Source organism: Lagenorhynchus albirostris, chromosome 3 (genome assembly GCF_949774975.1).
Source record: "Lagenorhynchus albirostris chromosome 3, mLagAlb1.1, whole genome shotgun sequence".
NCBI lineage: Eukaryota > Metazoa > Chordata > Mammalia > Artiodactyla > Delphinidae > Lagenorhynchus > Lagenorhynchus albirostris.
Genome location: NC_083097.1, coordinates 63,853,299 through 63,878,506, shown reverse-complemented (window position 1 = coordinate 63,878,506; position 25,208 = coordinate 63,853,299). Strand labels below are relative to the sequence as shown.

The 25,208-nt window shown below is 37.4% G+C and overlaps 1 protein-coding gene across 1 annotated transcript in view; it reads right to left on the bottom strand.

The window, feature by feature from the left end:
* MSH3 (mutS homolog 3) overlaps positions 1-25,208 on the bottom strand; it is a 181,310-nt gene that overhangs the window by 31,176 nt on the left and 124,926 nt on the right. Inside the window, exon 20 of the mRNA XM_060143213.1 lies at positions 2,969-3,126. Within this exon, the coding sequence (XP_059999196.1) occupies positions 2,969-3,126 (158 nt within the window). The remainder of the gene's footprint in view (positions 1-2,968; positions 3,127-25,208) is intronic.

Genomic DNA, 25,208 nt, shown 5'->3' with positions numbered 1-25,208 from the left:
TATTGGGTTGTCCAAAAAGCGTCTTTGGTTTTTAAGTCAAAAGAAAAGACACATTTTTCATTTTCACCAAGAACTTTTTTTTTTTAAAGTTTATTTACTTATTTTTGGCTGCATTAGGTCTCCGTTGCTGTACGCGGGTGCAAGCTACTCTTCATTGCAGTGCGCGGGTCTCTCACTGCGGTGGCTTCTTTTGTTGTGGAGCACGGGCTCTAGAGTGCAGGCCCAGCAGCTGTGGCGCACGGGCCCAGCCGCTCTGCAGCATGTGGGATCCTCCTGGACCAGGGCCTGAACCCGTGACCCCTGCACTGGCAGGTGGACTCCCAACCACTGCGCCACCTGGGAAGCCCTCACCAAGAACTTTATTGAACAACATATTTACTGTTTTGTTCCACTACCTTCTGCCATTTTTCAGGCAACTTCATAATTCCATCTTCCCAAAAATTTTTATCTTTTTGAGCAAAGAATTGTTTACAGTCTTCCAGGGAATTGAAATTTTTTCCTTTAAGAGAATTTTGTAAAGACCGAAATAAATGTAAATCTGAAGGTGCAGTGTCTCATGAATACGGTGGATGAATTAGAACTTCCCGGCCAAGCTGTAATAGTTTTTGCCTGGTCATCAAAGAAACATGTGATCTTGCGTTATCCTGATGGAAGACAATGCATTTTCTGTTGACTAATTATGGACACTTTTCATAAAGTGCTGCTTTCAGTTGGTCTAAATGGGAGCAGTACTTGTTGGAATTAATCGTTTGGTTTTCCAGAAGGAGCTCATAATAGAGGACTCCCTTCCAATCCCACGATGCACACAATATATCACCTTCTTTGGATGAAGACCAGCCTTTGGTGTGGTTGGTAGTGGTTCATTTCACTTGCCCCACGATCTCTTGCATTCCACATGATTGTACAATATCCACTTTTCATTGCCCGTCACAACTTGTTTTAAAAACACAACATTTTCATTACGTTTCAGTAGAGAATTGGACGTGGAAATACAGTCAAGAAGGTTTTTTTCACTTAACTTATGTGGAACCCAAACATCAAAGCGATTAACATAACCAAGCTGGTGCACATGATTTTCAATGCTTGATTTGGATATTTTGAGTATGTCGGTATCTCCTGGTATCTCCCGGGTATCTCAACGTGGTATAATGTTGATTGTTCTCATTGAATGTCTCGATTTGATCGCTATCAACTTCTACTGGTCTACCTGACCGTGGAGCATTGTCCAGCAAGAAATCTCCACAACAAAACTTCACAACCCACTTTTGACACATTTGATCAGTCACAGCACCCTCTCCATACATGCAAAATCTTTTTTTGCGTTTCAGTTGCCTTTTTACCTTCCTTGAAATAATAAAGTATAATACACTGAAAATGTTGCTTTCTTCTTCCATCTTCAATATTAAAATGGCTACACAAAAATTCACCAATTTTGATGTTTTTTTTAAATGCATGCTGATGTGACAGCTGTCACAATAAAATCTAACAAAATTGTTTCAAATGAAGTTAAAGACAGCTAAGAACTACTAGAGCCATCTTACGGTAAAAAAGGAACAAACCTTTTAGCCAACCCAACAGAATTTAGGTTGCTTTGCTTTGTTCATTCTCTGATTAAAACCCAAGCCTTAAAGTGTTTTAATGTCTACTCAACTGCATGAACCTTAGCATGTGATATATTCTGATGTGTTCAAGGGTCAAATATTAAATAAGCAGGAAAATAAATCAGACACTCTACACATATACTTTGACTATACACTATAGACTATATTTACCTTTTTCTAAAAATGTAAGTATAAGAAGTATAAATAATATTTTAAGAACTGATAAATCTGAGTAAATAGATTAAACTATGAATCCTAATTGGTGAGACCACGATATTTCACCTATATTCCTAATATGGCATGCAATTTAGGTTTAAAGGTTGAGGGTAAATCTTAGCCAGTTGCATGTTATGTCCTTAGAGCAAAAAAGAATATGAATTAAATTATCTTGGGCCAGTGCCTTTTCCAGTCTGTTGTCAGTTCCCGACCAATAAAAATAAGGAGGGTAGACTAGGTTGCAGACTGCTTTATAGAGCCTAGAAGCCAAGTCTCCAAGCCTTCTACCTCTCTTTTTTTGAAATTAAGAAAAATTTTATTTTATATTGCAGTATAGTTGATTTACAATGTTGTGTTAGTTTTAGGTGTATAGCAAAGTGATTTAGTTATACATATACATATATCTATTCTTTTTCAGATTCTTTTCCCATATAGGTTATTACAGAGTATTGAATAGAGTTCCCTGTGCTGTCCAGTAGGTCCTTGTTGTTTATCTATTTTATATATAGTAATGTGTATATGTTAATCCTAACCTCCTAATTTATCCCTCCCTCCACCTTTCCCCTTTGGTAACCATAAGTTTGTTTTCTAAGTCTGTGAGTCTGTTTCTGTTTTGTAAATAAGTTCATTTGTATCACTGTTTAGATTCCACATATAAGTGATATATGATATTTGTCTTTGTCTGACTTACTTCATTTAATATGATAATTTCTAGGTCCATACATGTTGCTGCAAATGGCATTACTTCATTCTGTTTTACGGTTGAGTAATATTCCATTGTATATATGTACCACACCTTCTTTATCCATTCATCTGTCGATGGACATTTAGGTTCAAGCCTTCTACCTCTGATTAAGGCAGAGCAGATCTGCTTTTATCTGTTTAATTTTCAACTTCTACAAATAATTTCCTTTAAGAAAGAACTCGGTAACTAACAACAAGTTTAAAATGACCAGACAAAATGATCTCCTAGGTCTCTTCTGATATTAATTTCATGATGAAATGATTTCTTTAAGTTCCGAAATTCTAAATAGCAAAATCCTATATAGCAAATCTGTTCACCTAACTATGTACGTAAGAAGAAAATTCATGTGACGATGTGGGCTTGATTTATTGTCAGAAATATATTCAAATAGAACTAATGTTTTTACCTTGTGAAAATGCAATCCACAATTCCAACTGTTGCTTCCTCTGCCGGAACATAGGAGCCAATCTGAGCCATGATAGTAATCAATGCAACTTGCTTTATGTAGGAGCTCTTTCCACCCATGTTTGGTCCAGTAATTATCATTACTCTCTCTGAGTCCCCCTAGAAAATTAAAAAGCAATTTCACTTATTGTACTAGAGGGGCTTCTATGTAATAGCTACAATTTATTCCATAAATGAGAATGCATTAGGCAAAAGATTAAGGTGTGGTGTTTAAATATGTCACCCATTAAGTATCACAAAAGGAAAGAGTACCTCTTTGTCTTCAACTTGACCTGTGCTATTACAGAACAGTGAAGTCTTAGCAGCACACATGGTTGTTTCTGGACTTAAAAAAGGAAATAACAAGAAGCAACCTAAACGAGATAAATACTATGGCTTTCTCTTTAAATAATCATTAATCTGCCTATGTCTGTTTTTTATATTACTTACATTTAAAATCTATCAATTTCCATTTGTCCATACTAAAATTATAGGTATTACACATCTAATTGCAGAAAGCCCTAATCTGGGTTGGTAGCACATGAATATTTTCAGTTAAAGAGGGATAACTGCTAAAGGGATGGATAATACCAAATTCTAGATATTGGTTTTATCAGGATTTAATTACTCACTGGTATTTCACCAGAATAAGTGAAAACGGGAGAAAAGCTGCAACACTTGCAATGATTTAATTTCTAGAACTTACCTGTATTAACTAATTCTAGCACTTGCCATGTATAGACTCATCCTAAGAGAAACTGTCCAGCTGCAGCCCTCTACAGAGGAGTTAGCCTAAGGCATCCATGTGCTATGCTATGTGGACCCACCACTCTTGGCAATACCTGCCTAGTCAAGAGTAACCAATCGGTAACTGACCAACAGCCTAAGAGGTGGCTTCACATACCGGTCTTCTGAAACTAATCAACTAATCTCTTGGGAGGTGAAATCGAGAACCAAGGAGAGGTTCAGTCAAACTGGAGAAGAGGTTGAAAAGAAACACAAAATGAGGCTACAAGGCACTGGGGACCATGAGTAAGAAGTTATGAGTAACCAAAAGGTAGGGCAGGGAAAGAAAAAATACAGAAGAGCCAAGAGGAAATAAGAAACTTCATGCAAATAATGGGGGCATTAAAGTAAAGCATTAGAAAGTCTTACTATTAAAGGTATTAAAAAGTAAACCTGTTCCCATCTCTAAAGATATCCCATATCCTTATTAACCATACATTTCCAGTCTCCCTAAAGCCAAGGTATACTAGAGATCTTGCTCTTCCTGTGTGATTCCTTTCTCTTAGGATTACATATGGCTTTATAATGAGCCTCATGAATCTCCATTACTTGAAGGAACTTGAGTGAATCTGTGTTTCTTGGAACAGAAAGAGCCTAGCACAGTAAGAGCAAAGGAAACAAACTTGGTACAAGTCGAATGATAAAACTTATGATTAAAATTTTTAAAATTCTCCTACAGATGTTAAAAAATAATAAGCCTATTATAAACAAATGAACATTTGGCATATGAAATGTTTTGAAAATTCAAATTAAATGAACAGATTTCTTTTTTAAAATTGACAGAAATAGAAAATCTGAATAATCCTATACCTATTGAAGAATTAAATCTGTAATTAAAAGCCCTTCCAAAAGAAAAACCCCAAACCCAGATAACTTCCCCACTGAATTCTTGTAAACATATAAGAAAGAAATAGCACCAATCTTACAAAAACTCTTCTAGAGAAGAGAACAAGAGGGAACTCTTCCCAAATCATTTCAGAAAGCCAACATAATCTTGACATCAAAACCTGACAAGAGCATTACAAGAAAAAAAAAATACAGGTCAGTTTCATCCATAAATATATAATATATGCAAGACTCCTTAATAAAATATTAATAAGACAATCCAAAGATATACAAACCATTTAGAATTTTTGAGGAATGTAAGGTTGTTTTAATATTTCATTCTTTAAAGTTTTTACCTTTGAGGAATGTAAGGTTGGTTTAATATTCAAAAGCCAATCAATGTAATTCACCACATTAACAGAATACAGAAATCATGATGCTCTCCAATGATACACAGAAAGCATCTGATAAAATTCAATATCCATTCATTTAAAAAATTGCAGGAAAAGGAAATAAAAGGTACAAGAATTGGAAAGAAAATGATGAAATTATGAAACTGTCATTATTCCTACATAAAGGAATAATGACATACAGGAAAAACTGTGTTTCCAGAAAAATCTAAAGTAATCTATGAAAATTATTAGAATTGACAAATGAATTGAGCAAGAGCTCTGGGCATAAGTTCAGTATTCAAATGCCAACTTTATTTCTACATTTTAGCAACAAGTAATTACAAATTTTAAAAATTTAATGATATAATTTACCATAGTATCAAAAGAAATCAAATACCTAGGAATAAACCTAACAAAATGACCAAGACTTCTAAAGAGAAAACTACAAAACATTATTGAAAGAAATTAAAGAAGGCCTAAGTAAATTAAAGAAAGCGCACGTTCATAGACTAGAAGGCTCAATATTGTAATGCTACAATAATTAAACTGGTGTGATTCCGGCACAGACACAAATAGACCAGTGGAACAGAATACAGTCCAGAACAGACTGACATGTATACAGTTTCCTGACTTACAACAAAAGTGACACTGTAGCACAGTGGACAAAGGATGTTCCTTTTAATAACTAGTGATGAGTCAAAAAGATATCCATATAGAAAAATTTTAAATCTTGATTTCTTAAGTTACATCATAAAAATCAATTCCAGGTGGATTATAGATTTGAAAGACAGGGAAAAACTATAAGGTTATTAGACAATAACATATGACCTTGGGGGTAGACGAAGATTTCATAAGCTGATCATGAATCACAATTAACTGTAAAGAAAAACGCTGAAAATTAGAGTACATTAAAATTAAGAACTTTTATTCATTAAAAGATGTAATTAAGAGAATGAAAAATTATGGAATAAAAGATATATGTACTATTTCACAAAGACCTGAATACAGTATACATAATGAACTCCCACAAATCAAAAGAAAGACAACCTCAAGAAATATGGCTGAAAAAAAATTTTTTAAATGACAAGAGAGGGATTTCCCTGGCGGTCCAGTGGTAAAGAATCCATCCTGCAATGCAGGGGACGCGGGTTCGATCCCTGGTTGGAGAACTAAGGTCCCACATGCCATGGGGCAACTAAGCTCATGCGCCACAACTGCTGAGCTCGTTGAGCGCCTCAACCAGAGAGCCCTGCATGCCGCAAACTACAGAGCCCACGTGCTCTGGAGCCCATGTGCCACAACTACAGAGAGAAAACCTGCAAGCCACAACTAGACAGAAGCCCATGTGCTGCAGTGCAAGATCCCACAGACCACAACAAAGACCTCGCAGTGCCACAACTAAAGACCCAATGCAGCCTAAGTGAATGAATGAATGAATGAAGTAATGAATTAATGAATGACAAGAGAAAAAACACAAATGGCCAGTAAGATGACATTCTACTTCAAATCATTAAGAAAATGTAAACCAAATCAGAGAGACCACATCATTTCACTAAATGGCTAAAGTTAAAACCAAAAACTGCCAGTATTAAGCTTTGGCAAAGATGCAAAACAACTAGAATTTTTATATACTGCTACTGGGGAAGTAAATTGAACACTAGTTTGGAAAACTGTTTGGCAGAATCTATTAAAGCTGAAAGTAAACATATCTGAACAATTCTGCTCTTAGGTACATGTCTAACAGAAATGTATACGATGTATATTAAAAAAAATGTAAAAGAATGTTCACAGTAATACTTTTCATAATACTACTAAATTGGAAGTAACTCAAATGTTTATCAATAGAACAGAAAAGTTATCATGTATTTATACAATGAAATTCTCTATGAAAATGGAAATAAATAATACGCAAAAAATATGGATGAACCAATGAACATTGGTATAAAACCAATGTTGAATCAAAGAAGCCAGACACAAAGAGTATATATTGTATGTCTCTATTGATATAAGGCTCAAAAACAAGCAAAAATAACCAAAATTATTATTCTTTGGTAAAAGATATTAGGACAGTGATTAACTTTCAGGGGGGAAGTAGCTGCTGGGAGGCCCTCTCATACTCTACAAGTGGAGCTTTTAGAATCTGTTCATTTCCATTCTATTGTTCTACTTCTCAACCTGGTTTTGGGATACTTAAATGGGTACACTTTGTGAAAATTCACTAAGCTGTACACTTATGATTTGTGCATAATTCTGTATATTTCAATAAAGGTTATTTTAAAAAGGAAATGAATATATTCTCACAAATTAATCTACCAAGCAATACAATTCCAGAAGTTAATTTTGAAATTTCTTTGATAGATTAAAAACAAACAAACAAACAAAAAACAAAGGAAAGTCAATACAATTTTGAAGAACCACAATTGTGAGAGGAGACTTTGTAATAAAGCTATAGTAATTAAAAGTGCAATATTGCTTTAGGCACAGGTAAACATAGCAGTAGCAGAAAGCCCGGACACAAACGTATACATGGCACTTGGTATTTTGCTTATTTTATAAATAAGCAAAAAAGATACCATGGTTCAATAAACAATGGTGGGACAATTGGGTATCCATATGATAACTGAGTTAGGCTTGAATCTCACAGAGTCCCTAAATCGAATCTAGATGGATGAAAGAAAGAAATGTGAAAAGCAAATCTTAAACTTTTAGAAGAAAACATGGGAGAACGACTTAATGACATGAAGGTAGAGAATGATTTACTGAACAAGACAGGAAAAGCAACACAAAAATATAAATCATACAGGAAAAGACTAATACATTTGATTAAATTTTTAAAACCGCTGTTAAAAGCAGTCATCAAACACAAAATGAAAAGGCATATAACAAAGAAGTAGTACTCCTACTTATTAATAATACCAAAACAATGGAAAAATGGGCAAAGGACATGAATATGATATTTATTAAAAAAAAGAAACATGAAAGGCCAAAAACATGTTAATCAGGGAAAGGAAAATGAAATCAGCAGTATTTTTCAAGGGACCTATTCCTTACATTCATATGAAAAAATAAAGAAATATCCATAGTGAAAACTTTTGAAGGAATAATTTTAAGAAATAACTTTTTACTTTCATCATACCATCAAAAAGTTTAAAAGTCTGTTTACATAGCATGTTGGCAAGAATGTGGACAGGAATTTTGGAAATATTTACGCTTTAACTGATGTTAAACAGTCCATATACTGGTACATATGACACAGCAATTCCTCTTTTAGAAATCTAGGAAAATGCACAAGCGCTCAAAAAGACATTTATAAAGCTGTTCACTCTAATAACTGTTTGTATTCATAATAGACAAAAAATAGAAATTGTCTGTCACTAGGAAAATGAAAAGATCTACTTTGTACAATTATTAAAACAATTATTTACAAGGTAGAATACAATAAGATAGGTTCAGTGGCACATATTTATGTAAATTTTAAGTATATACGAAAATATTTATATAGTATTAAGATACATCTAGGGCTTTCCTGGTGGCGCCTGCCGATGCAGGGGACACGGGTTCGTGCCCCGGTCCGGGAAGATCCCACATGCCGTGGAGCGGCTGGGCCTGTGAGCCATGGCCGCTAAGCCTGCGCGTCCGGAGCCTGTTGCTCCGCAATGGGAGAGGCCACAGCAGTGAGAGGCCCGCGTACCGCAAAAAAAAAAAAAAGAAATTATAGGTGAATACTTTATAAAGATTGGTCAAAAAGATTAATATATAACCCAAGTTTATAAAGTATACAGAACTCACATTTCAAAAAGTCATTTGTACTCTCTGTAAAACTAGTCAGGGATATGTGACTGCCTTTCCTCTCTAGTTCCCAAGATGACATAGCAAGTACATACATGATCAAGGAATTTCACCTATTTAATGTGTTTATCTATCTTTTAGTGAGGATCATATGTATTTGAGGTACCACACATCAAAGGGTGTCAGATATGAAAGATACATTAAATCTATCTGGAAGACCAGTTTGGATGAGTAAGCATTCTAACAGAATAGCCAGAAGCCAAAAGTTGGCAAAAAACCACTACCCACTCTGGAGCCTACTAAAGTTACTAGTAATGCACCCAACAGGACTGGCCTAGACAGTGCCCAAACCTGTGATAGCATCAAGCAAGATGCCATGCACAGAGCAAGTTCTCAAGAAACCACACATGGATGGGTGGATGGATGGATGGATGAATGACAGGGAACAAAAGGTGAAGTATTGCACCAAGGGGACTGTTTCTGGATAGCATCTATTACTCTGATGAACCTTTGGAGAGGCTAGAATTTCATTCTTTAAAGTTTTTGCCTTAGTATTGGCAATGTCTGGATAGCATGTCATAAGATCTTAGTATTGTGTACTAAGAGTCAAAACACTGAATTTAAATCAGTAAGTTTTAAGATAGCTAATCAAGTTCCACATTTAATGCCATGTTCTTTGGGAGAAAAAAGAGGTAAAGATAAAAAAAAAAAAGGTAAACTTCAAGGTATCATAAGAAAATCATAGACAACAAGTGCCAGGCACTGTGCTCAAGATTTTATATTCGTCATCTCATCCAGTTCTCATAACAGTCTCATGGGGTAATACTAGTATCACTGTATTTTCATGTTACAGGTGAGGAAAGAAAGGCTTGGGGAAGCTAACTATTACCTTGCCCAGTAATGCAGAACTACTAAGTAGTAGAACTGGGATGCTAAGTGAAGACCACCCTGACAGATGTCTCAAAGGGAATCCCTACTCAATGACAAGAAATCACTTGAGAAATCAGCACACATGAGAGTGCTGCTCTAGCTCAGAGCCAGCATCCTTGGATTTCTCACTGGGTAAACTACAGCGATGATCAGTCAGAATATCCCTGAAGTCAGGAGATGCATAGCAGAAAAAAAAAAAAAAAGATAAAATTGTTCAATGTTAATTTCCAAGACTTGAGTATCACCTAATTTTCTGCAAAAACTGCTTTCTTCCTTGACAAGTACAGATGTTGACATCTATCCTTTAAAAAGAATCATGGTAGGGCTTCCCTGGTGGCGCAGTGATTGAGAGTCCGCCTGCCGATGCAGGGGACACGGGTTCGTGCCCCGGTCCGGGAGGATCCCGCATGCCGCGGAGCGGCTGGGCCCGTGAGCCATGGCCGCTGGGCCTGCGCGTCCGGAGCCTGTGCTCCGCAGTGGGAGAGGCCGCGGCAGTGAGAGGCCCGCGTACCGAGAAAAAAAAAAAAAAGAAATCATGGTAGAACTACTTTTATAATAGCTGCAGACTGCTGAAAAAGTTCAACGGTATCAAAGTGCTTTATTCCCTGAAAACGTCAATCAGTGGCACGTTACAGTAAGACACTCCTCAGTGAAAGCTTCGTCCAGACAAGCTCTCAGCCAAATCCCTGCACTTTTAACCCAAGGCAAACTCCAAACAGAAAGGGGGAGAATGAGGCTGGAGAGGAGTACAGGCTGTATGGTGAGATACCAAGATAAAAGTCCAAATCCTTCCAACATCTACATGCTTCCCAATTTACGTTCCACTGAGAGCTAGTTGTTACTCTGCCCAACCCTTTCATTTTATAGATGAAGAAATCAAGACCCAGCGAGTATGGTGGCCTATCTGAGATGACAGTAAACTAACAGCAGAGCAGGATTTGAAATTACATCTCCCATCACAGTCAGGCACTTTCCCACTACACTCATGTACCAAAAAGTAGTACAGGATAAGAATTTTTTAAAAAAGGAATAGAGAAAGTGCTAGAATAGAAAGAAATTATTTCTGGCCACAGTGATGGGGAAGGCTCTAAGGAGGCAGTAGCATATTTTGGGTCTTGAAGGCTGAGTAGTTCAATCACTGGAGATGAGTAAGAGATAGGAAAAGAGAAGAGGAACATTCTGCACAGGTCAGAACACTTTAAAAAGCAGTTATCCTTGACAAGAAAATTCATGAAGTGTTCCATATTTTTAATCTATGGTGAAGGAAGCAAGAATATACAATGGAGAAAAGACAGTCTCTTCAATAAATGGTGCTGAGAAAACTGAACAGCTACGTGTAAAAAAAATGAAATTAGAACATTCTCTAACACCATACACAAAATAAACTCAAAATGGATTAAAGACCTAAATGTAAGACCAGATACTATAAAACTCTTAGAGGAAAACATAGGCAGAACACTCTCTGACATAAATTGAAGAAAGATCTTTTTTTTTTTTTTTGCGGTACGTGGGCCTCTCACTGTTGTGGCCTCTCCCGTTGCGGAGCACAGGCTCCGGACGCGCAGGCTCAGCGGCCATGGCTCACAGGCCTAGCTGCTCCGCGGCATGTGGGATCTTCCTGGACCGGGGCACGAACCCGCGTCCCCTGCATCGGCAGGCGGACTCTCAACCACTGCGCCACCAGGGAAGCCCGAAAGATCTTTTTTGATCCACCTCTGAGTGAACGAAATTAAAAACAAAAATAAATGAATGGGACCTAATAAAAGCTTTTGCACAGCAAAGGAAATCATCAACAAAACAAAAAGAAAACGCAGAGAATGGGAGAAAATATTTGCAAACGAAGCAACTGACAAGGGATTTATCTCCAAAATATACAAAGAGCTCATGCAGCTCAATATCAAAAAAAAACCAACCCAATCAAAAAGTGGGTGGAAGATCTAAACAGACATTTCTCCAAAGAAGACATACAGATGGCCAAGAGGCACATGAAAAGATGCTCAACATCACTAATCATTAGAGAAATGCAAATCAAAACTACAATGAGGTATGACTTCACACTGTTCAGAATGACCATCATCAAAAAATCTACAAACAATGGAGAGGGTGTGGAGAAAAGGGAACCCTCTTGCACTGTTGGTGGGAATGTAAATTGATACAGCCACTATGGAGAACAGTATGGAGGTTCCTTAAAAAACTAAAAATAGAGCTACCATATGATCCAGCAATCCCATTCCTGGGCATATATCCAGAGGAAACCATAATTGAAAAGGATGCATGCACCCCAATGTTCATTGCAGCACCATTTACAATAGCCAGGACATGGAAGCAACCTAAATGTCCATCAACGGAGGAATGGATAAAGAAGATGTGGTACATATATACAATGGAATATTACTCAGCCATAAAAAGGAAAGAAATTGGGTCATTTGTAGAGATGTGGATGGACCTAGAGACTGTCAGAGTGAAGTAAGTCAGAAAGAGAAAAACAAATATCATATGATATCACTTATATGTGGAATCTAAAGAAATGGTACAAATGAACCTATTTTCAAAACAGAAGTTGAGTCACAGATGTAGAAAATAAACTTGTGGTTCCCAGTGGGGGAAGGGGGGCAATAAATGGGAGACTGGGATTGACATATACACACTACTATACATAGAATAGATAAATAATAAGAACCTACATGCAAGAGGGAAGAGATATGGGAACATATGTATATGTATAACTGATTCACTTTGTTATAAAGCAGAAACGAACACACCATTGTAAAGCAATTACACTCCAATAAAGATGTTAAAAAAAAAGAACCTACATATACACACTACTATATATAGAATAGATACATAATAATAATAAGAAGAAGAACCTAGCAAGGGAACTCTATTCAATTCTCTGAAAGGACTGTATGGAAATAGAATCTAGAAGAGTGGATATATGTGTATGTATAACTGACTCACTTTGCTGTACAGCAGAAACTAACACAACATTAGTTAATCCACTATACACCAATAAAAAAAATTAATTAAAAAAAGTTTTAAAAAAACTGTTTAGAAAAAAAAAAGCAGTTTATCCAGGAAGAAAGGAGCACGAGAAGACAGAAATGATAGAAAATAACATTCAAATGCCATTAATATTTCCTCCAATCATTAACAATATATGATGATAATGCTATATGAAAAACACATTTATAGTGATTCTCACTGAGGATAAACTGGAGACTGGCAGAAAGACTCTTGTACAACCAAAGCTGTAAGAAAGATCCACAGAGAGAATCAAAAACAAGGATACAAATGACCTTATTTACAAAACAGAAATAGACTCATAGATGCAGAAAACAAACTTATAGTTCCAAAGGGGAAGGGGTGGTGGGGATAAATTGGGAATTTGGGATTAGCAAATACACATTATTATATATAAAGTACATAAAAAACAAGGACCTACTGTATAGCACAGGGAACTATTTTCAGTATCTTCTAATAACCTTTTACAAAAAATAATCCAAAAAAGAATATATATACATATACGTATATATATATATAACTGAATCACTTTGCTGTATACCTGAAACACTGTAAATCAACTACATTTCAATAAAAAATATTGTTTTAAACAAAAGTAAATAAACAAAAAGAAAGATCCACAAAGAATCAAGCAGGAAGGGAAGAGAAGCGATCAGGTCAGGACCTATGCCCCTGGGAAAGGACATAGAAGAGAAGGGGGATCCTTCCTGGGGAGTGAGCGGTTCAGGCCACATATTGGGCGCCCCAGCCCTGGGGTCCAACACAGGGAAGAAGAGTCCCCTTAGCTAGTTAGAAAGCCAGTGGGACTAACAGGAAGGCTGAAAGAAACCTAGACAACGTTCACGAAGAGTGCACACAAACTTCCTTACTCTTGAAACAAGGTGCAGAAAGCAAATTGAAACTACACTGGACTCTGGAAGGTTTCCTGCGACCACTCCAGCACATGCCCTAGTCTGAACCAGGCACCCGCTCAGGCCCCACCTGCTTTGTGACACAGCTCCATGCTAGGGTGAGTGCTGCTGCAGCTGAGGAGAATGTTCACTTGCAAGGGACTGCCAGCCCAGGCCCGGAATGGCATCTGAATGGGGTAAGAGCAGCCGTTACTGGTGCTGACAGAAACAGCACATCAGAAGTGGTCCTGGGCTTTGACTGTGGCCAGGACCACCACAGACCATGCCCAGATCTAGGCCAAGTGCCCACAACGGCCCCGCCAGCTCTACGGCGCAGTTCCACACTAGGGTGAGAGCTGCAGCAGCTGAGGGGAGTGCTCAGTTGTAAAGCAAAAAGGCGGCTCAGACTGGGAACAGCATCTGAACAGGGCAGGGGCAGCCATTACTGGCACTTACAGAGGCAGCACACCAGAAGCAGTCTCAGGATTTGACAGTGGCTGAGGCCAACAGCCCGCACCCAGACTCTCTTGCTCCAGCACTGCTCCCTTCTGGGGCGAGGGTACTGGTGCCGGGAGTGGGGAGAGCAAGAGCACACACTTTGAGGGAATGGAGCCAGCTTAGACCCAACTCTCAGGGCTTCTGCTCCTGCACCTTGGGACCTGCCCCTGCCCCCAATAGGGTGGTGTTGGCCACAGAGCAGAGGAGAAGCTCCAGCTCTCACTTGGCTCTGGCCCTGGGCCTTCCACCTCCAATCCCATTGCCTACCAAGGTGATGGCTTCTAGCACACCCTGGGGAAAGATGTGACTCATGCTCACGTGAGATCTAGCTCTCCCACCAAAGGCACTGGGCACATTCAGATTATATAAGGTCACTCCCACACAAGGATACCCCTTCAAGACCACAACAGGTAACTGTTTCACCTAATTTCACACAGACAGAGAAAGTTAAGTAAAATAATAAGACAAAGGAATTTGTTTCAATCAAAAGAACAAGAGAAAACCTCTGAAAAAACAACTAAGGAAACAGAAATAAGTAATTTGCCAGATAAAGAATTTAAAGCATTAGTAATAAGCATGCTAACTGAATTAGGGAAAAGAATAGAGGAACACAGTGTGAATTGTAACAAGGACCAAGAAAGTATAAAAAAGAACCAGTCAGAACTTAAGAATAACTGAAATGAAAAACATACTAGAAGGAATTAATAGCAGACTAGGTGATACAGAAGAATGCACAACTGATTTGGAAGATAGAATAATGGAAATCACCCAATCAGAAGAACAAAAAGAAAAACAAATTTAAAAACTGAGAACTGTTTAAGGGACTTCTAAGACAACATCAAGCGAACGAACATTTGCATTATAGGGGTCCCAGAAGGAGAAGAGAGAGAAAAAGGGGTCAAAAATATATTTGATCAAATTATGGCTGAAAACTTCCTGAACCTGAAGAATGAAACAGATAATCAGGTATAGGAAGCACAGAGACTCCCAAACAAGATGAACCCAAATAGACCCACACTAAGATATACCATAATTAAAATGGCAAAAGTTAAAGAGAGAATTCTAAAGTCATCAAGAGAAAAACAGTCATATATAAGGGAACCCCCATAACGTTATCAGCTGATTTTTCTGCAGAAAGTTTGCAGGCCAGAAGGGAGTGGTATGATATTTTTAAAGTGCTGAAAAAGAAAAACCTGCAAACTAGGATAACCTACCTAGCAAGATTATCACTTAGAACTGAAGGAGAGATAAAGAACTTCTCAGACAAGCAAAAACTAAGAGTTTATCAATACTAAAGCTACCCTAAAAGAACTGTTCAAAGGTCTTCTCTAAGTGGAAGAGACTATAACATGAAGTAAGTATCTATAGGAAAATCCTATAGGAAAATCCTATAGGAAAATCCTATAGGAAAATCCTATAGGAAGGAAAATCCCAGTAGTAAAGGCAAATATATGGTAAAAGCTGAGGATCAACCACTTAAATAAGTTAGTATGAGATTAAAAGACAAAAAATTGTAGAAGGAACTATAACTACAATGAACAACCGTAAAGGGATAAACATGAAAATGTAAAATATGACATCAAAAACACAAAATGTGGGAGAGGGGATATATAGCTGTTAGGCTAACTGATGCCATCTTGGGCCCTTAGATTCTCTCCTGTCCTTCCACTGACACTACCCAGGACTGTACTATGCAGTAAATCACTTCTCTGTCGCTAAGGGCTTTGAGTTAACAGATATTGTTTAATAATAATTAGGATCAGGTGGCCTCTATGCTCTGTTAGTCCCCAAACAATGATGAAAACCTTCACTGATGTATTCCTAGTGCCCACAAGACTAGTTACCCATTCATAAATTTAATTTAGGAATGCACATTCTGTTTCCAAGCACCTATCCCCCACACCCTAGGTCAATTATAAAATTGTCTCAATGGTCCCTCGGCAGTGCAGGCTGCACCTACGAATGCCTCCGTATCACTGTCTCCTCAATCCCAATTGCACCCTGTGAGTAAGTTACCCTATAATAAACTGACGCATTGATTATATGGGGCTGCCTGCCTCATCGTTTGGTCTCAGGATGCCTTCTCAGTTGGGTGGGACTTTTTTTTTTTTTTTTGCAGTATGCGGGCCTCTCACTGTTGTGGCCTCTCCCATTGCGGAGCACAGGCTCCGGACGCGCAGGCTCAGCGGCCATGGCTCATGGGCCCAGCCGCTCTGCAGCATGTGGGATCTTCTCGGACCGGGGCACGAACCCGTGTCCCCTGCATCGGCAGGCGGACTCTCAACCACTGCGCCACCAGGGAAGCCCTGGGTGGGACTTTTCATTCCCACAGTCCTCTAACAGGGGAGTAAAAAATTGTTCAAACACATCTTTTAGAATGTGTTTGAACTTAAATGACTACCAATTTAAAACAAGTAGATATAGTTATAGGTCAACATAAATAAATCCCAGGGTAACCACAAATCAAAAACCTACAATAAGTAAACAAAAACTAGAGAGAAAAGAACACAAGCATACCACAAAAGAAAAATCATCAAGCCAAAAGGGAAGCAACTAAAATAATAATAAAAGAACAGAGAAGAACTACAAAAACAACCAGAAAACAAGTAACAAAATGGCAATGCCAATAAGTACATACCTATCAATAATCAATTTAAATGTCAATGAACTAAATGCTCCAGTCAAAAGACATAGTGTGGCTACTGAGATTTTTTTAAAAAGGACCCATCTATATGCTGCCTTCAGGAGACTTACTTCAGAGCTAAAGAAACACACAGACTGAAAGTCAGGTTGGGAAGAAGGTATTTCATGCTAATAGAACAACAAGAAACTGGAGGTAGCAATATTTATATCAGACAAAATAGACTCTAAAACAATGTCTATAACAAAACACACAAAAAAGGGCATTATATAGTGATAAAGGAATCAATACAAGAAGAGGCTATAATACTCACTAACATATATGAACCTAATAGAGGAGCACCTAAGTATAGAAAGCAAATACTAACAGACATAAAAGGAGAAATTGACAATAATATAATAGTAGGGAACTTTAACACCCACTTACATGGATGCACAGATCATTCAGACAGAAAATCAATTAGGAAACAGTGGTCTCCAATGACACATTAGACCAGCTGTCTACAGGACATTCTATGCAAAAACAGTAGAATACACATTCTTTTCAACTGCACATGGAATGTTCTCATGCTAGGCCATAAAATAAGCCTCAACAAACTTAAGAGGGTAGAAATTATATCAAGCATGTCTCAATGACAACCATATGAAACTAAAAATCAATTATAGGAAGAAAAATGGGAGAAACACAAACACACAGAGACTAAACAACATGCTACTAAGACACCAATGGATCAATGAAGGAATCAAAGAGGTAATCAGAAAATACCTTGAGACAAATGAAAATGGAAATGCAACACTCCAAAATCTATAGGATGTAGCAAGAGCAGCTACAAGAGGTATGTTTATGGCAATACACACCTACCTCAAGAAACAAGAAAAATGTTACAGAAACAAGCTAACCTACCATCTAAAGGAATTAGAAAAAGAAGAACAAAGGTCAAAGTCAGAAGAAGGAAGGAAATAATACAGAGCAGAGAGGAAATGAATAAAATAGAGACAACCACCCTCCCCAAAATAGAAAAGAACAATGAAACCAAGAGCTGATTTTTTGAAAAGATAAACAAAATTGATAAACATCATTAAGGAAAAAAAAGAGAGAAGGCCCAAATAAATAAGAAGAGAAATAATAATTGATATCACAGAGATACAAAAAATCATAGGAGAATACTACGAAGAGTTATATGCCAACAAAATGGACAACCTAGAAGAAACGGACAAATTTCTGGAAAGAGACAACCTTCCAAACTGAATCAAGAAGAAATCTGAACAAATGATCACTAGGAGTGAAACTGAACATATAATTACTGGTAGTGAAATTGAATTTGTAATTTAAAAAACCTCTCAGTGAACAAAAGTCCAGACCAGATGGCTTCAAAGGGGAATTCTACCAAACATACACAGAAGAGCAAATACCTATCTTTCTCAAACTATTCCAAAAAAAACTGAAGATGACAGAACACTCCCAAATTCATTCTATGAGGCCACCATTACCCTGATACCAAAATCAAAGACACTACAAAAAAAGAAAAGAAAATTATAGGCCAATATCTAAGATGAATATAGATGCAAAAATCCTCAATAAAATATTAGCAAACCAAATCCAACAATATATAAAAAGGGTCATATACCATGATCAAGTTGGATTTATTTCAGGGGCTTAAGGATGACTCAATATTCACAAAATCAATGTGATATACCACATTAACAAAAGGAAGGATAAAAATCACATGATCATCTCAATAGACACAGAAAAAGCATTTGACAAAATCCATTCATGATAAAACTCTCAAAGTAGGTATATAGGGAACATATCTCAACATAATAAAGGCCATATATGATAAACCCACAGCTAACATTATACTCAACAGTGAAAAGCTAAAAGCTTACCCTCTAAAATCAGGAACAAGACAAGGATGCCAACTCTCACCACTTCTATTTAACATAATATTGGAAGACCAAGCCGCAGCAATCACACAAGAAAAACAAATAGAAGGCATCCAAATTGGAAGAAAGTAAGTAAAACTGTCACTATTTGCAGATGACATAATACTATATACAGAAAACCCTAAAGTCTCCACCAAAAAACTATTAAAACTAATAAATGAATTCAGTAAAGTTGCAAGATACAGGACTAATATAAAAAAATCAGTTGCTTTTCTATACACCAATAGTGAACTATCAGAAAGAGAAAAGCAAGAAAACAATCCATTTGACATCGCATCAAAAAGAAAAAAATACCTAGGAATAAACCTAACCAAGGAAGTGAAAGACCTATACTCTGAAATCTATAAAACATTAATGAAGGAAAATGAAGGTGATACAAAGAAATGGAAAGATATCCCGTGTTCATGGACTGGAAAAAATATTGTTAAAATGTCCATGATACCCAAAGCAATCTGCAGATTTAATGTAATTCCTATCAAAATACCCATGACATTTTTCACAGAACTAGAACAAATAACGTTAAAATTTATATGGAACCATAAAAGACCCCTAGTTGCCAAAGCAATCTTGACAAAAGAGAACAAAGCTGGAGGTATCACCCTCCCAGACTTCAGACAATACTACAAAGCTACAGTAATCAACACAGCATGGTACTGGCACAAAAACAGACACAAAGATCAATGGAACAGAGTGGAGAGCACTGAAATAAACCCACACACTAATGATCAATTAATTTACAACAAAGGAGACAAGAATATACAATGGAGAAAAGACAATCTCTTCAATAGGTGGTGCTGGGAAAACTGAACAACTACATTTAAAAGAATGAAATTGTAACACTTTATGACAACATATATAAAAATAAACTCAAAATGGATTAAAGATCTGAAACCATAAAACTCCATAAATCATAGCAGTATTTTTGGGGATCAGTTTCCTAAGGCAAAAGAAACAGAAGCCAAAAGAAACAAATGGGACCTAATTAAACCTAAAAGCTTTTGCACAGCACAGAAAGCCATCAACAAAACAAAAAGACAACCTACTGAATGGGAGAAAATATTTACAAATGATATGACCAATAAGGAATTAATATACAAAATATATAAACAACTCAGCATCAAAAACACAAACAACCGCATTAAAAATTGGGCAGAAGACCTGAATAGACAGTTTTCCAAAGAAGATATACAGATGGCCAACAGGCACATGAAAAGATGCTCAACATCACTAATCATTAGAGAAATGCAAATCAAAACCACAATGAGATATCACCTCACAGCTGTCAGAATGGCTATCATCAAAAAGTCTACAAATAAAAAATATTGGTGAGGATGCTGAAAAAGGCAACCCATTTACACTGTTGGTGGGAGTGTAAATTGGTGTAGTCACTATGGAAAATAGTATGGAGGTTCCTCAAAAAACTAAAAATAAAACTACCATATGATCCAGCAATTCCACTGCTGGGTATGCATCTGAAGAAAACAAAAAAACACTAATTTGAAAAGATTCATGCACCACAATGTTCACAGCAGCATTATTTACAATAGCCCAGATATGGAAGAGACCTAAGTGTCCATCAACAGATGAATGGATAAAGAAGATGTGGTACATATATATAAAATGGAATAACACTAAGCCGTAAAAAAGAATGAAATTCTGCCATTCATAACAATGTGGATGGACCTAGAGAGTATTACACTTAGAAAAATAAGTCAGACAGAGAAAGACAAATATTTTATGTTACCACTTACATGTGGAATCTAAAAAGTAAAGCAAACGAAGGAATATAATAGAATAGAAATTGACTCACAGATATAGAGAACAAACTAGTGGTTACCAGTGGGGAGAGGGAACAGGGGAATGGCAAGATAGGTGTAGGGAATTAAGAGATACAAATTACTATGTGTAAAATAAATAAGCTACAAGGCTATATTGTATAGCACAGGGAAATATAGCTATTATTTTGTAACAACTTTAAATGGAGAATAATCTATAAAAATACTGAATCAATATATTGTACATCTGAAATTAATATAATACTGTAAGTCAACTAAACTTCAATTAAAAAGAAAACACATTTATAGCAGAATCATGAGAATAATCTGGCCATAGAATTAAATTAAGCTTACAACTCAAACATATTTTATGGTATGCATTATTGTTGCTCTGCTTTGTCATTAGGTACAAAGTCAACAGGGTATGCACATTATTGTAATCACTCTTACTTTTAACATTTATATAGACAAAACAAGCATTTCTGGGAGTATTTGTTCTGGGAGAAGAGAGGAAATGGAAAGTTTGTGGTCTTTGCTCTCCTCCCACACTACCTCAACTTGACTAGTTTCAAGTATCATTCTTGTAACAAATATTTGAGCTCCTACTATGTGCCCACATGGTAGTAGGTTCTAAGGCACCTTCTTGATCTCAGGGTAAGAAACTGTGACCAGGATTCTAGTGTCCATCCTGCCTCACTCTAGAATACTTGGGCTGTGGATTTCCCTTGGGTTACAGAGATCCACAGGGTTCGAGCACTTCCTGGGAATCTTCCTGCTGTGCGTATTTGACTCATTTTCCTCCCTCTTACAAATTTAGAAGCCACCAACCACACTTTTCCCTTTCTCCCTCCCAAAAGGTAAATTTATATTATTTATATTAAAAAAAAAAACAAAAAAACCACGAACTAAAAACTTCACCTTGCTATAAAAAAATCCATCCATTACGAAGTCATTTGGTTTAAAAAGTAAACAATCCTGAGACTGCTGTGGGTTATGGTGGCGTTTCCCAAGCAGTACTGAGACAGGCTGGGACCTGGGACCCTTTGCTGCAGTGCTTGCACCTGGACAAACGTCTCCTCGAGAAACAAAATACAAAGAAACTATATGAGACTAAGAACAACTGCATGAATGCGCAGTTGGGGTAAATTTTGGATAACAACATACAAAGAGACCAAAAACCGAACTGCCACTTCTGAAGAGCCGGGAGCAAAAGCAGGGTACTGAGCATGCCCCCTGCATACAGCACCACCAAAGGGGTGGGCGAACCCCCTAAGCCACTCTCCAGCCCATCCCTTGGACACACCCCTACCCTCACCCCATATAAGGAACCAGCTTGGCCTCCCTGAGTGAGCCAGAGAACCTGTTGCTTGTTCTCGCTCCTCCTTGCTGAGGCAGGGGCCCCAATAAAGCCTTGCCTGAATTTCTTGTTTGGCCTCTTATCAATTTCTATTGATTAAGGAGGCTAAGAACCCTGGTTGGTAACAGTATGTCTTGGCAAACTGTCTTGGTCTGCTTCACAGGTTACAGGTGTTCCAAGATGCTGACCCTCAAAGTGGCAGGTGGAGCTGGGGCAGTCAGAGCTCCCAGGACAACCTCCTTTTGCTCTGAGCAACCTTTTCCTTCTCCTTTTATGCCAGTGTACCAGCACTAGCAACATTTTATTGGTGTGCTGCGAAGTGAAAAAGGTTGGAAAGCACTGGCTTGCCTTAGCATACTTTCATGTTTTGGGAAATAGTTCAAGACTATTCAGCTTAACCCCTGGCAGTCAAGTCCCCTTTCTGGGCCTTGGTTTACTCACAAGTATGAAGAGGTGGTTACACTAAATGATCCCTAATGTCCCTTTCTAGTTCTACAGTATAATTACTGTGTAAGTTGTGAACTTCCCATATAACATCCTGAAAAATAACATTTTGTGAAGAAGAAAAAAGCACAGATTTGGAGTAAGACTTGGAGACTGCTCAAGACTTCAAGTTAATCCTTATTTAACAAATCTGATTAGATGCCTGCTACGTGCCAGAGAGCCGTGATTGACAGTAGGATTATAACTAAAGCAGAGAAGCAAAGTCCCTGTTCTCTTCAAGCTTATAATCCACTGGGAACCACAAACCAAAAAAAGGCAATTACAATTTAGTGGCATAAAGACTAAACTGGGGAGAAATACAGAGTGTTGTGGGTATGTGACAGGGGTACCCATCCCAGCTTTGGTAGGGAAGCTTTAGTGCGGGATGTGACACCAGGACCAGACTTAAAGAAAAGCAGGAGCTGGAGGGCATGTGGGGTGGGAGGTGGGTGTGTGGGAGGTGGGTGCGGACGGTGTGGGGGAAGATGACATTCTAGGCAGAGGGAAGACCATCTGCCAAGTCCCTTAGTGGCGCAGTACGTTGGGAACTATACGACTGGAATTTTAAGCATTAATTCAAATAAGGGAGTGATATGACAGGTTAGGAAAAGCCCTGTGGCTGCAGAGTGGAGAATAAACTGGAGGTGGGCAGATTCAGTGGCTGCTAAGTCTACAAATACTCAGATTATGTAATGAGTCAGGGAAGGGAACCAAAAAGGGAGGGTTTAAAAGCGTATTCCTTTCAATTATGCTTGCAGAAGTCAAACAAGGTTTCCTAGAAGAGGAGGCAGAGCCAGGTCTTAAAGGATAAAAAGGAATATACAACAGCACCTTGTTTTTTTAAATTTTTTGTATTTCTATTTTTTTTGATGTTCAGATGAAACAATAACTGAATGCTAAAAATTAGGTAGGGATATATTTAAAAGATACTTGAAAAATTCTCTTCAGCTAAACCCACTTTCAGTGAAATGACTCTTCTATGTCATGCCTGAGAGGGCTTTTTCTTCAGCCTTCTTTACATTTTTATACAATCTCCCTGAGTGACAGACCCAGAATCTAAACTCCCTGTACATGCATCGTGATGATTCTTAAATCCCTAACTCCAGCTCAGCCCTCTCTCCTGGCTTTTATATCCACCTTCACCTTGGGATCTCCACCAAATGTCCCACAAGCACCTCAAAGTCACAGTTCCTTTCTATTTGATTCTTTGTTATATTCCTGCCAGAAAATCCAATGTAGCAGGTTAAAAAAAAAAGTTAGTTTGTTTATTGACCATTCGGATATCCTATACTTTGAAATGCCTGTTGAAGTCTGTTGCCAATTTTTCTACTGGATAATCAGTTAGTTCCCTCATAGCCTTTATAAGTACTCCATCAGTGTTAATTTAATTGGATCTATCTCCCACCAAATTAGAGCGGTATTGTGTCTCTTCTTTGTAAGCCTGAAATCAAGCACAATATTGACACAAAGTAACTGTGTCAAAATCTGTAAGAATAAAATATTCATAAAACAATGCTAGTAAAAAATTCATAAATCAATGCAAGATTGTGAAATGTGAAAAAAAATGAGTATTCTTAAAACCGGTTGAGGAAAAGCAGGCAGTAAGTTGGCTTGTTTAGAAGCATTACAATGAGTTCATATAATACAGAATCCAGAAAAGTATAATTACATGTGCAAAAGACCATTTCTTAAAATTACATGACTATCAAAAGCAACGATGCCACCTGACTTTCAGGAAATTATTTTCAGAGTGTATTTTATAATTAACACCTATAAAATATTTAAAATTGAGTTTTACATAGTAAGTTCTTTTTCAACAGTATCCCTATATAGAAATTTATACCCTGCAAAAAAGAATGCACTTCACCATAGCAACAGTTCTATATCAACTCCTACTCAAGTTAGAAAAAGCATATGTAAAAGAAATGAATATTCTGGAATATTCTGAGGTGCTTGCTGGAATAAATCACTACACTTATTTTGTAAAAATTTAAAAGTAAGAGTTCAATGTTTCTTTGAAACATTCCTGTAATTCAGCTAATTTAGTTTCTCAAATCTTGCTTTTTTAAATAGTGTCATACGTTACTTAAAAGAGGGGGAAAAAAAGAATAAAAAAAGGAAAAAGCAAATTCAATGTCAAGAATAACATACGTGATTGGTGTTTTGGAGGATGAGAATAACAGGAAATGATGTTTCAAGTGATTTATAAGTAAACCAAGGTACTATATGGTACAACTCTATTACTTTCTCAAGAAAAGTAACACCCTACTGGTATTATGGAAACTGAAAAAGAAATTCTTATGTTCACAGAGACTTCCTGTAATAAGTACTTCCAAGTACTTATTAACTTGGTTTGATAAATTAAGTAACTTACAAATTCCCTAATGAGAATAAACATGTTTACAGACACTGGGGATCTGGTTATGTACTCCTACAAGTCTTTGGATGATATTGCCAACGAAAAATTGCCACTTGCCATCTGCCTCTACAAGGACTAAGTCACAAACCACTGTAACCGCTGACCTTCAACACACCCTGGAAGGATTTCAGGGTGGAGATCAGGAATAAGGCACTCTGTGCTCTGGGAAAAACTGGCAGAACAGGACTTCAGATAGTTAGATGTTTTCAGGAGGACATTTTGAGCCCAATTCTTGCATCTCCTCATATCTAGAAAAGCACTAAAATCATTAACAGTGACATCTGCTCCTCGTGACTAGCAGCGAGCCTCCGCGAAAACGTGTACTTGACCGCACGCACCCCCTTCACTAAAGTCATATGTAACACTGACCTTCCCCCCCACCTCTTTGGAGCAGTTTCTCAGAGCTATCTGAAATGCTGTCTCCCAGGCTATAGCCCTCACTTTGTCCCACAT